The sequence below is a fragment of the Vigna radiata genome, chromosome 9, assembly GCF_000741045.1.
Source record: "Vigna radiata var. radiata cultivar VC1973A chromosome 9, Vradiata_ver6, whole genome shotgun sequence".
Lineage (NCBI taxonomy): Eukaryota > Viridiplantae > Streptophyta > Magnoliopsida > Fabales > Fabaceae > Vigna > Vigna radiata.
The window spans coordinates 7,386,890-7,403,934 of NC_028359.1; the positions used below are offsets into that span (position 1 = coordinate 7,386,890).

At 35.0% G+C, this 17,045-nt stretch overlaps 4 protein-coding genes across 6 annotated transcripts in view; 2 read left to right on the plus strand and 2 right to left on the minus strand.

The window, feature by feature from the left end:
- The window catches only part of LOC106774331 (bifunctional protein FolD 1, mitochondrial), a gene marked incomplete in the record, with an annotated part of 11,877 nt that extends 10,305 nt beyond the window's left edge, over positions 1–1,572 (plus strand). Inside the window, 3 exon segments of the mRNA XM_014661286.2 lie at positions 598–834; positions 928–1,095; positions 1,169–1,572. Coding sequence (XP_014516772.1) covers positions 598–834; positions 928–1,095; positions 1,169–1,339 — 576 coding nt within the window.
- Positions 1,573–1,877: 305 nt separating this feature from the next.
- On the minus strand, positions 1,878–11,132 carry LOC106774171. 3 transcript variants are annotated; one of them, XM_014661055.2, is made up of 15 exons: positions 10,837–11,130; positions 10,609–10,736; positions 10,122–10,254; positions 7,808–7,964; positions 7,653–7,731; positions 7,300–7,340; positions 7,073–7,189; positions 6,018–6,098; positions 5,287–5,349; positions 5,162–5,213; positions 3,310–3,384; positions 3,169–3,216; positions 2,899–2,934; positions 2,741–2,815; positions 1,878–2,333 (listed from the first exon to the last, which is right to left on the minus strand). In XM_014661055.2, exons 1-15 carry the CDS (start codon positions 10,994–10,996, stop codon positions 2,241–2,243), a joined length of 1,338 nt encoding a protein of 445 aa, XP_014516541.1. In that variant the 5' UTR covers positions 10,997–11,130; the 3' UTR covers positions 1,878–2,240. The 3 variants fall into 3 exon arrangements, with proteins under 3 accessions (XP_014516541.1, XP_014516540.1, XP_022641864.1); XM_014661054.2 differs by having other exon boundaries at positions 3,169–3,384; positions 10,837–11,132; XM_022786143.1 differs by lacking the exons at positions 2,741–2,815; positions 2,899–2,934 and having other exon boundaries at positions 10,837–11,131.
- A 3,326-nt stretch (positions 11,133–14,458) lies between these two features.
- On the plus strand, positions 14,459–15,800 carry LOC106773794 (protein LURP-one-related 8-like). Its single transcript, XM_014660546.2, has 2 exons — positions 14,459–15,041; positions 15,116–15,800. Exons 1-2 carry the CDS (start codon positions 14,784–14,786, stop codon positions 15,482–15,484), a joined length of 627 nt encoding a protein of 208 aa, XP_014516032.1. The 5' UTR covers positions 14,459–14,783; the 3' UTR covers positions 15,485–15,800.
- Positions 15,801–16,289: 489 nt separating this feature from the next.
- The window catches only part of LOC106773226 (nuclear intron maturase 3, mitochondrial-like), a 4,940-nt gene continuing 4,184 nt past the window's right edge, over positions 16,290–17,045 (minus strand). Inside the window, exon 1 of the mRNA XM_022786497.1 lies at positions 16,290–17,045. This exon is cut by the window's right edge and continues 4,184 nt beyond it. Within this exon, the coding sequence (XP_022642218.1) occupies positions 16,440–17,045 (606 nt within the window). The 3' untranslated portion in view covers positions 16,290–16,439.

Genomic DNA, 17,045 nt, shown 5'->3' on the forward strand with positions numbered 1-17,045 from the left:
ACAACTTAGGCTGTGTACCGGCTTTCCTTCTACTATATACAAGTAATGGCCTAATAGTTTCACTCTGTTGTTCCTTACATTGACGTCTTTGAACTGCTGACCAGCTCGTTAAGCAGAGTAATGGATTTTGATCTTCATTTTGATGATCATTTATCATATTTTAGATGGTATGCTCTTTTTTGAATATTCATTACCTTTACATCAATTTCCGTTTCCGCTCACAGCACCCCACCCAATGGCTACTCGCTGGAACATGCCCAGAAGTCTTTCCTTAACTAGGAAACATCCCTCTAACAAGAAAATCACGTGTATCACAAGAACTAACCAAAAAATCACCTTTGGAGACAAAATTTGATGCTATCTTGAAGAAAAGTACTATCACGGGCATTAAATTGGTATTATAATTTTATCACTTGATGTTTTGATAAAATAAACTTTGGCAATCTAAATTTGGTAGTTTGGAGTAGTCTGCTGGTGAAATATTCTGTTTTCCGATTAACTAGTCTTCATGCCAGCTGTACATTCAATTGTGGATTAGCACACATTCTAATTAGCTGATTTAGTGTGTTTGACTGGTTGCAAAACATTTGGGGGCAGCATCTAGATGAGGAAAAGGTTCTGGATGCTTTATGTCTTGAGAAAGACGTCGATGGTTTTCATCCCGTTAATATGGGGAATCTTGCCATAAATGGAAGGGAGCCACTGTTTACTCCTTGTACTCCAAAGGGCTGCATTGAGTTATTGATCAGATCAGGAGTCGATATAATGGGGAAGAAAGCCGTAGTGATCGGAAGAAGTAATATTGTTGGTTTGCCAACGTCCTTGTTATTGCAGGTAATATAATCATTTGTTAGAGGCCTAAAATCACGGTTATCTACATTTTCGTTTCCTTCTCCATGAATATGTAATATCGTTGTATATTGGCAGAGACACCATGCAACAGTCACTGTTATACATCCCTTCACAGAAAACCCTGAACAGATCACCTCAAAAGCTGATATTATAGTTTCAGCTGCTGGAGTGCCTAATTTGGTCCGTGGTAACTGGATTAAGCCTGGTGCAACTGTGATCGATGTTGGTACTACTCCTGTTGAGGTAAGTTGCTAATTACGACTTAAAGACAATTTCATAATTTGCTTTCTCTAAATATAAGAAAAAAATGTTGCAGGATTCTGGCTGTGACGATGGTTATCGTCTCGTAGGCGACGTATGCCATGAAGAAGCCATAAAAGTGGCATCTGCTATTACTCCTGTGCCTGGCGGGGTTGGGCCTATGACAGTTGCAATGCTACTATGTAACACTCTAGTTTCTGCGAAGCGCATGCTGAATTTTAATTGACCCTGCCTTTTTTCGAAGTGCTATACTTCTTTCAAGGTCATTTTCAGCATGGATCGAGTTTAAAAACAGGAAATTCGTTTTACAATTTTGTAATTCATATTATGTACGTGATTGTCTAGATTCTGTTAAAGAACCTTTGATTCGGATTGTTGCACGGTAGTTGGTCTTCTACAGTTTACTCGTCGGAACCATAGGATTTATTTCAGTCAAAATGTATCAATTGAAATATGTAATCACACATTGTTAATTTCATTCGAAGAACTTTAAATTAAAGAAAATCATCGATTCGTATGAATTTTATTTTAAAAATGAACTTTTGAAGAATTTTGAAGGCTGTCATAGACGTATGCACGATAAAACATCTAAATGTTCCTGTTGGCAAGTTCAGCCGTTGGTGCTGAGTTAGGCATAACCTATCTTTACGAATCGTTTTTCCTATATTACGCTAACTGCTAACATGGAAATAATTAATTATCTTTGGCGCCTCTTTTTATAGCATGTTGGATCTCAATGCCATACCACGGCTATGTCTGCAAAGTAAAATCGCCAAATCGGGTGGCAAAATTGTAATTAACAATTTGAACTTGAAACCACAACCAGTTGATTCTAACCTATCACCACTTTGGGTTCCATGGTGATGATGTTACTGGAATAAATGTAAAATATACATTACTTCACAGAAGGGTCACTTGTGCCCATTTAGCACAATCACAGCGCTACAGGCTACAAACCTTCAACCACACAGAATAACTAAGTGCATATGACAATTTTATACAGAAGATAAATTTTTCAGTTCCTCCTTTCCTCTTCCCTTCACAAATAAATAGGGTGTATATCAATCTTGACATGAGTAATTGGATCATTTTCTTCTTAAGATTAAAATTAATAGAAAACGAATCAGCTATCCTGCCTCAACTTCTCCTGCACTCTTGCTTGAGTCGGACTGCACTGGCTCTGTCACAGGAGGTATACAATCTATCTTGTACCGTATAACCTACAGTTCATACATCATAACGCACATCAGAAATCCGTACAACTTTCAGAACATGCCCAACATATAGGAAGAAATAAGTGAAAGAATCCCAACACCCTAATTAGAAAGATGTACGAAGCCAATATGTTGCAACAAACGAAATAAATCAGTCTATATGACCAGATCATGTGTGATAGTGATAACTAAAGGTGAACCATAGCACAATAAAAATGAACAGATCACACGAGAGCGATGACTGAGAGTGATGAATCAATCCCTCCCAGCAGACGCTCTGTAGAAGGTTATCTAATCAGATTTTGTTATTGACATTAGATCAGTGTGTGAGGACAACTAGCGTTTGTGTTGAGAAACCAGTCCAATCCGTACTAGCACAGTTTGCATCTCAATGAATCAGTCAACATGATTACCTTTTTAAAAAAGGTTGAATACGTGTTGTCCCAAATTAGTTTATAGCTTCCAGCCATTAACGTGCAGAAGTTTCCCTAACATTATAGGCACAAAAACTAAGTAATACATATCAAATGCCGAGCTAATTGTACAAACTGCAACAATGTGACAAACTCACTTGGTCAGACTCATATCGGCGGGACGGTAACATCAGCTGATCATGTGTGATAATGAATCAGTCATCATAAAAAAGAGAAATGGAAATACAGACGTCATGAAAGAGAAAAAAAAAACAAGAAAACAGAAAAAGGTGAAAATGAGCTGGGTGAGGGCCTACAAATTTGAAGGCGAAAATGGGTGATGATGAAAAACAATACGGGAAATGTTTCTGAAGAAAACCTATAGAGAATATGTACAGAAATAAAAGTGAAACACCATCCAAACTTACTGTTTTTTCCCCAGTAGGACTTACAAACTCCAAACTAAATCCGATATCCTGACAAATAAACAATAGAAAGATCATTACATAGGGTGTCTGGAAAATATCATAACATTTTGAAATCAAGGTATAGCAGCACAACAGCGATACCATATTTATTTTGCCTTGTACCAATGAAAAGTCCCATGCAATGTATGAGTTTACAACATCAACAGAGAGCAAAACCTGAGGTAGAAAATAAAAACATCATGAAAAGTCACAAATTCATTGAGTAAGGAATTTCAAATTAGATAAAAGCAAATCTAAATCAAACACAAAATTAAAAAATGTGCATGCTCTGTGCAAGGAAACAATTTATAAATTAACTAAAATGCCCAAACATGCTAATAGCTCTACTAATACACCTATACGAGAATGTTATGTACAAAAGGCCAATGTTTGGAACAGTTTTCTTGAGGAAATGATCTTTTAGAAGTAAAAAATCTCCCAGAAAAATTATATTGATGAGATTGTGCATGATAAGTGCTGTAACTAGTGTTAGTATACACACTATAGTTAACTTGTATAGTTTACAAATGTATTGTACTGCTTTTATTTTCTTTGTACAGGTTTCCTTGTAAACTGTTTTTACCTTTTATAAAGCTGTCAGTTCTTACAACAGCAGGTAGTTAACTATCTCTATAAATACATCTTGTACCCGATTCCAAGTGTGATACAATAATAAAAATACTCAGTTCATGTTCAATTCTCTCTCTGTTCAGTTCATCTAAGATGCTATCTAGAGCTTTTTCTTCAAAGATCCAGTTTCTTCAAGTTCTTGACTAGTTTCTTCACTATCCAGATTGCAATACTTCCACTTCATCTTCTTGTTCGAGATTGTTTTACTTCATCAATTTACATTTTTTTAAGTGATTTGTTCTTAATTCAACTCAAAATCGATTCAGCTTTGTCAATTTGAGGTTTCAATCGATAAATTGTCCTAGGTCGTGTTCGTGATTGTTTTGTTTGGTGAATAGTTTGAATTTCAGCTCAAAATTGATTCAGTTTAGTCAATTCAAGATTTCAATCGGCAAATTGTTCCAGATCTAGTTCCAGGATACCAGATTTTGGTAATTATGTACAGGACGTAAGGCTTCTAAGAGAAGCTAACTAACAGCCAATTGAGTATAGTCTGACCTAATCGTAACTAACAGAATGCTTCTAGAGAAAACATCAGCCTCACTAACATTTGCTAAGTTTTAAATAGGCCAATAAATGTCCGGGATACATATTAGTCGAAAAACATTAAAAGCCGAGTCTAATTTAAAACGAAAAAGGCTAAGAGGTGCAATGCATCATCTAGCTCTTATTTTGATCCCAAGCCCCCTCCCCATTTCCCCTCTATTTGTGAAAGGTATTGTACCTCCTGTCCTCTCTTACCATGTATTGGCTGTACCATCTCTGATCTGTTTCTGCAGGCTTGTGATAATTTCTGCTATGGTTCTCAACCTCCTATGTTAAAATCTTTTCATTTTGTGTGTACTTTATGATTCACAGCACAATATTTTGATTTTTTTTCATTTAGTATTATAGTTCATGTGCATATAAACTATGTCAATATAGCTCTTTTAATTAATGGTATAAACACCTCCACTTTTGGATATTTTAGAGATGTATGTTTTTAGTTTATATTTAATGGCTGTACCACCTATAATCTGTTTTTGCGGGCTTGTGATTTCCTTTGTTATGCTTCAAGACCTCATATGTTAAAATCTTTTATTTTTTGTGTACTTTGCAGTTCACAAAGCAATGTTATTGATTTGTACATTTAGTTTTATGGAAATGTGTATCTAGACCATGTCACTATCTCCTTTTACTATTACGGATGAAAACACCTTCAATTTTGAATTTTTCCTTTAGCAGTTGTATTGTATGTGTGCAGTATATTACATTTGTATGCTACATGTCATAAAAACAAAGAGGAAAGACAAGTTAACCAATTTCACAAGTCTTGTACATATACCTCATAAGTTTTCCCAGCTGGAATATTGATCTCTTTGTAGTCATCATTTTTCCTGCAATGGACAAACTAGAAAATTGACATGAAAATAGATAAAATAATACAATAAAGCAAGATTTGATCTTTACCCTGCTTCCAATGCACCGACAACATCTGCTGAAATGAAGAATGGCGCATTTGCAAAGACCTCCCTGATAAAAAAAGACTATAGCAGGTTAGTCAAGAATTAGAAATCTAGCAAGGTGAGAATAAATACAGATTTAACGTTGAAAATCCTAAACAAACAGTTCAACCTTTAAGCTTAGGTTGTTAGGGGGAGCCAGTTGCAGAGAATAATATAGACAAATGCGACATTTGAACACATATGGCTTATACCTCAAAGAGTTGAAAACAATAGGATTGATGTGATGCATCTTTAGGCAGCTTATTTAAGTAACAGATCTGAATCATTAGTGTTGTCACTATTTATGTTACTCTCATGGCTTTCCACCAACTAACATCCTTGCAGTGAATAATGTATTCAGTGATGTTGGATTAATCTATGATTCTGTAGATGGTATATATATGATAGAAACTTCTAATCCAAGACAGGGTTATTCAAAAGTCATTGAATAATGTAAGCCCATGTATGAAATTTCAAATTAAACATTCTTAGAACATATAACCAGCTGTATTTGGAAAGCCCGTCTCAAAATATCAATGTATAAACATTGATAAACTGCAGAAAATTTCCTTGAATTCGTGTGGAAACCATTGTTGTGTAATAAAAGATAATGGGCAAGTAAAAACAGTTTACCATGATTATTAACAATAAATACAAAAAGTTAAATCATGAGAAATATCAAAGACAAGCATGTACCCGATAAATGTCAAAAACCTTTCCAACTCTGTGGTGTAGACATCAATAGCTTGTTCCAAGATAGCAATCTCTTCCCTTTTCCTGTCAAATTATACCCACACAGAGAGAAGATAGGGTATTACAAAAGTGTTCCACACTAAAAAAGAATACAAAAACACATTGTCCATGTAAGAAATTAAAAAGCCTATCAATCTCTCTGAACACCACAAGAATTCCTATACACAGCCTGTGAGCTGACAGTAAAAGGAAGCTAGATGTTGAAATTTGTATCATGACAAAAAAAATCTTCAAACTCAGATAAGTTCTAAAACATCATTGAAGCAAAAAACCATATAAAAGAAAGCGAGCAACAAAACCACAAGACATTTGTGCTTCTGTCAAATCAATGACCTGACTCACAATTCAGGTTACAAAATAAGTGGTGCTTGCTACATGGAACAAACTAATTATATTAGAAATGACATTTGTGCTTCTGTCAAACCAATGACCTGACTCACAATTCAGGTTACAAAATGAGTGGTGCTTGCTACATGGAACAAACTAATCATATTAGAAATGACATTTGTGCTTCTGTCAAATCAATGACCTGGCTCACAATTCAGGTTACAATATGAGTGGTGCTTGCTACATGGAACAAACTAATTATATTAGAAATATTTTTAAACTCATAGAATATGTCTTACAATTGCAAAAGTCCAAGACAGACTATCATGGCTAAAGTCAGAAAGTGGTCATGATGTTTGATGCTGTAACAGTCACATATAGAAAGATGATTATCGATAGAGAAGTTCTTCTTTTCAACAACCAATTATTTTTATCCAAGTGGCTTGCAATTAAATCTAAAAAGTAAAATCAGAAGTTGTGAAATCACATTTTCTTTTTGTTTAGTTGTCATTTCCAAGCCTAGAAGAAGATCCCAGCAAATCATGTCATTTTGCAAGATATTTAACTTTTACATAATTGCTTGTCCAAAATATTCATAGAAATAAGAGCAGTTTAACAAACTCAACCATAAAAGCCAACTACTGAACTACAAAAGAAGAAAGGCATCTCACAACTTCTTAGCATCATATCTTGCCCACGATATTGAAAGGAAGAGTCGAATATAAAGAATCATAGAGGTGAGGCTGTACAAGGGTGGTCCATAACGATGACGTTGTTCCTCCATGGGCCTGCCAGTAGAGAAGAGTTTTCATATGAATCTTATTCATATATTAATTATTATCATATGCAGATAGGAAGAGGGAGAACTTGAACAACATTGAAAACAATAATTTTGTACCCATCGTCATCATTTATCTGGCGAGTAAAATCAAGTAATACCTACAACTCAGAAAAATGTCTTAGAATGAGTTCATGAGAACTAGAACCTATCCAAGTACAAAGAATTTAGTTCAAATACAAACAAATTAATCAGAAAAATATGAATGATGATATCAGTAACAAAATAAGATTATCAGAAAAAACTGAAAGAAGGAGCTAGACCCATTATTTTAAGCCATTGAAGTAAAATGTATAAGCAAAAATAAGTCCCATAAACTGATTTAAGTAGACAAAATGAAAGAATGGATGCCAAACAGGAAAAAAATAATAGGCTGATGCAACCATGTATTAAACAATTTAAGATAGCCATACCTGAGGTACCCCAACAAGATACTTCACAAGTGTTTTATAGACTCCTGTTGCAGACCCAAGCTGGGCTAATTGCCTTCTCCTGTAATAGGTAAGTTGTTTAATATATTTCTTCTATCAATTCCTGCACAACCAATCAGACAAGGGTTAAGTCTCACCTGTCCATTTGTTGTTTCCACAGTAAAGCATATCGGTCACGTATGCTACCACCAGAATTTACCAAAGTATCAACCTCTGCTTGCTTATTCCTCTCTGAGCGTTCCCGTTGTTGTCTTAGCAGCGTTCCTCGAAAATCTTGAGGCAAATATGTCATAACTGCATATATATTTTGTTGAGTTGTTGGAGAATAAAGAGGTAAATTGGAATATATGAAAAATATACAACAGTATTTTAATTATATTTTAGAATGTCGTAAGATCAGTTTCCATATTATCTCCTAGAATTGGTTCCCATATTTCATTACTATCGCATATTTTTTTATTATTTAGTTTGGATTGCCATGGGATATTAGTTTAAGTATTCTGACTTCCCAATCAGGAGTCTAACAGTACTTTCCCAATCCCCAAAAAAGTAAGAGATAGTTTGGAATGTGTCAAAACTGAATAAATTTTGCTGAGTTTGAGAAGAAAGAAGGATGCTGGAATATATGAAAAATATATAATAGTATTTCAATTATATTTTAGAATATCTTAAGATCAGTTTCCATATTATCTCCTAGGATTGGTTCCAAAATTTCATTATAATCTCGTCATTTGCTTCTTTATTGAGTTTGGATTCTGATCAGATATTAGTATAAGGTCAATGATTCATCTTCCTAATAGGGGGTCCAATAGTACACTCCCCCATGCCCCATTAAAAAACGAGTTTCACTCTGTATCTTCAATGGTTTGGTCCAAAAGTGGCTTAGAAAAACCTGTATCTGTCAATCACTGCACTAGCTTGAAATCCATGTAAATGAACAATCTCTCAAACGGAAATTTCAGCTACCTAGAGTACAATGAGGGATGACTAAATGGAATAAATGGGAGTTCATGGTAGCCAGATCTACCTCGATTAGATTGGTTTCCTTAACTTCTACCTTCAATAAGCCTTCTATAATGTCCAAATAGATGTCAGACCAAATGCGAGTGTGTATGGTATGAGAAATGGCCATATAAGTCCCATTGTAAGTGTCCCTACAAACTATTGAACATCTCTTTTTATCCTATCCCAGTATACTAATGCTGATAGCCTCGTAGAAGTGTGAAAGAATCCAAAATGTCCCCCAGCTGCTGAACTATGGAATTCAGCTTTTCCATTATGTTGAGGACCATACGGAGGCAGTAACTTCATGAATTACTCCATCCTTATCAAAAAGGAAAGAAAATCATTTGAGGTGTATTCACCACCCGTGTTGTGTTCTAAGAACTCTGATAGATAGCCCACATTGTTTCTCCATCATTGTCTTGAACATTCTAAAGACCTCAAATGCCTCACCTTTTATTTTAATCAAATAAACCCACAATTTTCTTGTAAAACCATCAACAAAAGAAATGAAATACCATTACCTCCGAGTGCAAACACCTCCTAAAGACCACACACATCTTAATAGATGACTTCCGATGGTGTTTTTGCTGCTGGAATTTTAGACTTGAAGGAATTTCTGGTTTGCTTGCTTAGGAGAGAACCTTCACATAATTTCTTTGGTTGCTCAATAGAGAGCAAGTAATGCACCACCCTTTTCATATTTAGTAGACTCAGACTTCTAAAATGTAGATGGACAAATCTTTGGTGCCAAAGCCTACTCTGATCTTCCATAATAGCTGTAGAAGGATGAAATTCCATCTTTCCAGCTATGGTGTCATCCCTCCAACATTCCTTGACCTTGTTCTTTATTTTGACCATTTCTCCATCAGTTAGATATACCACCGTGACATCTCTAGAATCCCCTAATACCTATATTCCACTTCAGGTTTTGATCTCCTTCAGAGTGTTTCAAATAGTCCCAGGCCATTGTTGCCAATAAACAGTTGTTGTTACAAGTTTAGATCTCTATTTTGATCTCCATGTCCTTTCCTGTGATTTACATACTAGGTTAATTTTTTTCTCTCCTTGTTGAGTCATCTCCACTACTCAGAAATGCCATCTTTGGCTTAAATCTTTCACAGCAATATTAGACATATCAACCTAGCCCCAAAACTCTCTTAGAGATATGAGCCTTGCAATGCTTCTTTCCAAAATATATCAGCCTCATGATTTTCCCAAACTTATAAGCTTGGTCAGCTGGCCCGGCATTACTCCCAGATAATCATTTTAGTTCCTCCATTCCATGTTCTCAGATTATGTAGTTTGATTTATTTATTTAAAGAATTTATTTATGAAAAGCTTACAAGCAAAACGAACTTTACTACAGCTAATTGAAATTGATGCTAATGAAATTAGAAGCTTGTTATCTATTGAAAACAAGCATTCAAGTTAAAGGCAAGGTGGTACCTGTGTTGAATACATGTTCAGCATTTTTAATTTGGAAAGATTCTAAAGCCTTCAATGTATTATGAAGTTTATCTTTCAGCTGCCCAAATGTAAGGGCAAACTCAGCACTGTCAGGTGCGGACTGCTGCTTCAGCTGTATCCATAAAATACTTGTTTTACTTCAAATGTAAACAGTTCACTGAAACGTGTGTTTTACTAACACATAATATTCAACGCTATAATCATGGATACAAATAATGAAAGATAATCCCTAATTTCTAGCTATACAATCTTTCCATATTTCCCTATACGCATAAGAATAAAAGATTATCTTCAACAAAATCATTTTACATGAACTTTACAAAAGCAAATATGATGTAAAAAAAAAAAAACAAGGTTTCTTGAAGGGAAATTCTGAAGTTATCATATCCTGTATTCATGAGATGCAGACAGTGCCTTTATAAATGTTAGATAAAGAAAGGGGAAATGAATTTTAAAGATACACTACCACTTCTGGCCAATTAGAACTTTCAAGTAAAAAAATTGTTTCTTCAATATACTCTCGGTTCTTCCACATGTTCTCATCAATTTTATGCGGAGGTAGCTGGTCAGCTTCATCAATTAAGACGTCTTCTCCTGGAGCGAAATCAACGAGAATATAAGGATCTAAAGCAAAATATGTGACCAGATACACACTGCAATGTTTGCACTATTACAGTTGAAGAGCAGAAAAAACCTTGGGTAGGAGGATGTTGAGTGAGAAAATCATTAGCCATTGAACGAATCTGAGAAGAAAGTCGAGTGACATCAGGAGAAAGAGGAGTAAAAGGGTGTTTGTCGTAAAAGGAGGCGAGAAAAGCCCTAGTTATGGGCACCAGACCCTCCGTGGAAGCCATCAGTATCGAAAGATCGGCCCAGAAAAGATGAAATCAGCCCCGTTTCCGGTTTCTTCTATTCTATTTGCTCCATGCTTCAACCGGAAGTCGGCGCCACTATAGAAGAAACAACAACTGTCAACTCAACCCCAACAAATCTAATTTTATTTTTATTTACCCATCTTTGTAACTGATTTTTTTTTTTCTATTTTACTTTTTTATCTCATTCCACCCTTTTAAATATATATCTACGGACTTTTTTTTTTTTTAACATAACGATTATTAAAAAACATTTTTATAAATTTAAACATCGTTTACATGTTATTATATAATTGGTCTATGATAGTATTTATAATTATTATTGATTGTGAAATAATTTTAGACTAATATTTAAATATTATCAAAAAAATATTATCTAAATATCATTATCTTTTTCTAATACTCTTTAAATATATTTTTTAAATTAAAATAGTTATTTTATAATTTTACTTCTCAATATTTAATTATTTAATTTTCAATTCAACCGTTCATCTAAATTTAATTGTTTTTAATTATAAAACTACACACAAAATAAAAAATTATTTATCATAAAGTTATAAAATAATTTATATTTAATTTATAATAATAATAATAAATTATTATTTTTTATTATCATAAAATAATTAGACGCATCTGCTTAACATTTTCATTAGTATTTTTTAGTTTGATTTATCCTTTTAAATACAAGTTATTATGATTTTTTAAAATTAATAATAATATTGTAATAATTGTAGATGAAAAAAATTACAGGTTGCTTTATCATTAAAATGGACTAATTAACTATATGAATCAGAAAATTTTGGAATAAGATTTTTTAAAATTATTTTTTCTTGTGATAAGATATGACTTATACCATATTCGTTTTTGGAGACAAAGTTTTGGTCCTTGTATAATATATTATTTCCTGTCAATATCTTCAATAATATGATGAATTATGAAAGCGACATTTGCTTAGATATTTTCAGTTGTTGTTTGTAATCAGTCTAGTATGGTAGAAATTTTTCGATCAGAAGTTTTAAAACAAACTCAACAGATGGAAGAATATTTTCCACTTTGATATCTTCACGCAGCTTATGGTACTCATTAATTTGAGACTTTATATTCTTATCTTTAATCATTTCTCAACGGTAGTAGTTTCCAAAAACAAATCTTTGTCTGACGACATCTTCAGCAATATATTTGAGAATCAATGTTTTAATTCTCCGGAATTGGTTTTGATGTCAGTCATAAGTCCGTAAGATTGTCGTAAAAGGATGACAATAATAATGAATAAAAAAAATTTCCTAAGGTGTGTGATTCCACTATCTTTAAGGACTTATCTACGATGTGTTGTGCAAGTCCCCCACAATACAACAAGAACTTTCCAAAAAATTGAAACTATAGAATCAACAAGTATCTTTTGAAGAGAAACAAAGTCTAGGATATAATAAAGATAAAAGAAGGAAGAAGGAAGAAAACAAGAAAGGGAGCTCATGAAAAATAACAGTGAGAGACTCATGAAGTTCTTATGGATTAGGCTACCGAAAAGCAAATGCATTTGTTGATATGAGTAGACAAATCAATTCCTTTAAGCTATTCTTCGACTGTATAGTGTCATACCTATACAATCTCTAGATCCCTCTCATTTCGATGTGTGCTTGATTCTTCCATGTGCCCCTTCCACTGAAAGCCTACCAGGAGCCGCTCCTTGTTAGTACCTCTCGCACTTCGTGCCTTTTACACCGACAATCACTTCCTTTCCTCGTCAGTGCCCGGGTGTCACACAACACAATCGAGTCAAGTAGGATCTTCAATGACACTCTATTGTAACGAGCTCGGACAATGCTAGCTTAATTAGACGAGCTAGGTTAGAAGAGCTCGGCCACAAGAACTCGACCATAGGAGTTAGGCCACAGGAGCTCGATTAGCTCAACCAACATGAAATATTTTGCAATATAATTATAAAAGCACAAGTTTTATAAATACATTGCATATTACCCACAATTTGATGGGCAACCGAAATCCTTAAAAAGATGCTTGAAAATGTATTTGAGATGCTTTACTTATGATTCTCCTAAGGACGGGACAAAGTGGTTGTCTTGGGCAGAGTATTAGTATAATACTTGTTATGATCATAGTAGGGGAATGACCCATTTAAGATTGTTTATGGTAGAGACCATCCTACATTGACTAAATAAAAAATTGACTACCATGACCCATTTCATTGCAAGAACAACCCATTATCGAACAATCCATTAATGTATAGTTCAAAACTCGATATGTATATAAATATCTTGGTATAAGGAGTGTGTTGGAACTCCTACATCGACTAGAGATAAGGTAAATTTAAAGTACATATGTGGATGCAAATCTCACCATACAAGTCAGTTTTATCGGATTAAGTTAAACTTAAGGTCCACTTCTTACCATAGTATTAGAGCTATGTTAGTGAAATTTGTTTTTTTTTGTTGTTTCTACGGTTTCATCTACTATTGGACCACCTATCAATGTTTAGTTTCATGCTCAAGATGTATATATCTCGATATAAAGAGATGTATATGTTTAGTGAAGAAGGATTTGACTCTTACTAAGGTTAAAAATTAACTTCCATAATATTCATAAATACATGAAAAAATATGCTGGTAAGAAGAGAAGAGTATTTAAGTTGAACATTGGTAATATTGTTTTGGTAGAATTGCAATCCTATAGGCAGCATTCGGTTGCTCTCAAGAAGAACCAGAAACTCAGTTTAAGGTACTTTGATCCTTTTTCAGTAATTGAGCGAATTGAACAAGTTGCTTACAAGCAACTTTTGCCCCCAAGGAACCCGAAATCATCTGGTCTTTCACCTTCTCAGTTAAAGCTTTGTAAGGGAGATCATTTGCAACCTTATGTTCCCTTACCTATTATTCACCATGAGTTGCATCCTGTCATTCAACATGTTTCTATTTTGCAATCTCGGGTGATATTGAGAGGCCAGCATCAGATTACACAACATCTAATTCAGTGGGAAGGCGTAGATGCATTTGTTGCCATATGGAAAGATCACGATATTTTGCAGCAAGCTTTACATTTTAATGGGGGAGAAACTGTAACAATTACAACTACGACTAGTGACAAAAAAAAAAATTAATAACAGAGGAGCAGAAGAATAAATTACTGATGCAATTGTAGTATTAATTTTGTTTGTTGTGGTGAGAGAAAAGGGAGTGACGATTGATTTTTCCTTCGTTTTCGTTCATGCTCTGTTTGGGTCATTCTATGCAATCCTCATGCTACGATGTATGCATTATGAATTCTAATAATACTTCTACATGGTGGACAGTGAATAGTACGAGTAGTAATTAATTAATACAAGTATAAATAATAATTAATGAAAAAAAAAAGGGGAGAGTAGCATCAAAACGAGATGTGCCCGTTGGATGGTCGAAAAAGTCGCATAAACCGCCCTAACTCATCGTGGTTTACACATTACGTATTACGCTAATAATTAACTAAAAATAATTGGAAGGTTTAAATTACGATAATTAGGTGATGAAGAAACAAAAGAGAAAATAAGCTGTGAAGAAATATCTTGGAGCCGTCCTTGCGTGGCACCGCGGAATGGTTCCCAGCCATACAAATATTCTAGTCAATCCAATCTCTTATTGCACGAACTATTTTATTCTATTCTAATTTCGATCATCATGAGCAGCCGCCCAATTACAATTAATTAATTAATTAATCATGCCCTGGACCTGTAGTATATATAATAAATTAAAGTGTGGGTGATGTGGTAGGGTTGGTAGCAATGAGGAAGGTACACCCTGGTGCATTTGTGAGTGAGACAGCGTGGGAGAAGTCAAATAGTGGTGTTGGTGGTGGTGATGATGCAGTGGTTCTTACAGTGTGGAAGAAGTCTCTCCTTCCAAATTGCCATGGTTTCACCGTTTTCGACACTAACAGAGGGAATCTGGTGTTCAGGGTGGATAACTACATTGGAGGGAACAAGGATCACATACTTCTCATGGACGCTGCAGGCACACCTCTCCTCACTATCCGCCGCAAGGTACTTCCTTTTTTTTCACCAAAACTGAATTAGTAAAGTCGTGTCACTCTGACACTTCCTCTTCGGCGATGCAGAGGCTGAGCTTGGGAGACACCTGGCTGGTGTTTGAAGGAGAGGACGAGTCTCTGAAGCCACTTTTTACAGCGAGGAAGAGTGTCAGCATCTTGAACAACAGCAACAACAAGTGTTTGGCACACTTCCTGAGCTCCTTTGGAACAGGAAATATGAAGAAGGAAGTTGCGTATGAGATAGAGGGNTGCTACGCNCGGCGNTGCTGCACGTTTTACAGCAAGAACAGGAGAAAAGTTGCAGAGATAAAGATGAAAGAAGGTGAGGCAGGAGGGGTAGCTTTTGGCGCAGACATCTTCCGTCTCATTGTACAGCCTGAGATGGACACCGCTCTCGCCATGGCCTTTCTCATCATCCTTGATCACATGTTTTGATCCCGTTGACTTCACAACTTCATAGCTTAAATTCATGCAACAAGTCGATCACTATTATCCCTTCCTGCTTGGTTTTTCATTTTATACAAAATCCCAAGCTTTATCAGATTATCGTGTAAATGCATGCATATCATTTTATCCTCAAAAAATAATACAAGCTCTTAATGTAGTAAGTTCCTTGAATTAGTTTATATTTCAATAGTCACATCCTATAAAAGATCCCATGAAGAAAGAGTCAGGAATTAAACGATGTTTACAGTATTTACCCTGAACAAAGCTTCCACGGTGAAGAACTTTCCATAACCGTGACAATTAACTTATATTCTCATCATATACCTAGGCTTAACGTCGAACCTACTCTACTGCTTATTTACTATCATATACCTAGGCTTATTAACCATCGAACAATTAACTTATATTCTCATCACAACCATTCAGCCATTGAACCTTCAATCATTCTATAATTCCTTTTCTCAACCATAAACCATACAATACTAGAAATATAGCCACCTAGTGCAGTTTTAAGGCAATTAAGTAAGATTAGAGTGGATCAAAAGGATGCCTGCACCGCGAGTATGAAACCAAAAACTAAACTGAATTCATAATGGATAAAATTGGCTAATTAGACCTCGTCTACTTAACAACAATTGAATTTAACGAAGATAAAACAATGACCACGAACTATTATCATACTATTATCATATAATCAGAGCATGACCTCGAACTAGACAACACTCCCATATCAAAGAACCCTAGACAGTGAAGGACAACAATTCATGTCCAGCATAGCACCAAACAGTATGAATAATCAAGTAACACTTCCATCAAGCTTTCATATCATGAAACACTAGAACAACAAGAGTTACGAAAACATGCCAAAACTTTTTAAATTCATGAAGGTATAAAGGACTCATCATTGATTCTAACTGAAGTAAATATATATTAGCAGCAAAAGTCAGTCCACATCCACACAATAAGGAAAGTCNATATCTTGAAGTGTGATTCTCCCCATGTACAAATCATTTACATGATCGGTGCAGAGAGGGAGGCACTTACGGTTTAGGCTTTCATGAATTACACCCATCCCTTNCACCCNTTTTTCTNTCTCTGATGAGTTNACATTCAATCTGTTNTGCAGCAAATAGACCCGATATAAGATTGTGGTTGTCTTGTCACAGAAATGGGCAATGCATTGTGATGGAGGCTCATCGGATGCCAACCTTACTACAGCCAAAGATAAAGCCCCATCGACTGGTTTTGGATCAGAAAGATTTCTATCTCCCATCATCTTAACCTCTCTTTCTGTTGGAAAATGCACTTCATAATTTCCATTCATATCATAGACCTTCAAATCTTTGCTAAAATGTTTTATCACTTCACGCTTGGTGGATTCATGCTTCTCTGCTAAAGTCAAGATACAAGAGAACCTCAAATGATAAGATACAACAGTTTTNACCATCTTGAAGTTGTGGCAGCAGCAGAAATAATCGAGCCACCTTCTTGCTATGCCAGCATACCACTTGATAATATCAGTATCCTCAAGTGCAACCAGAAATTCAAT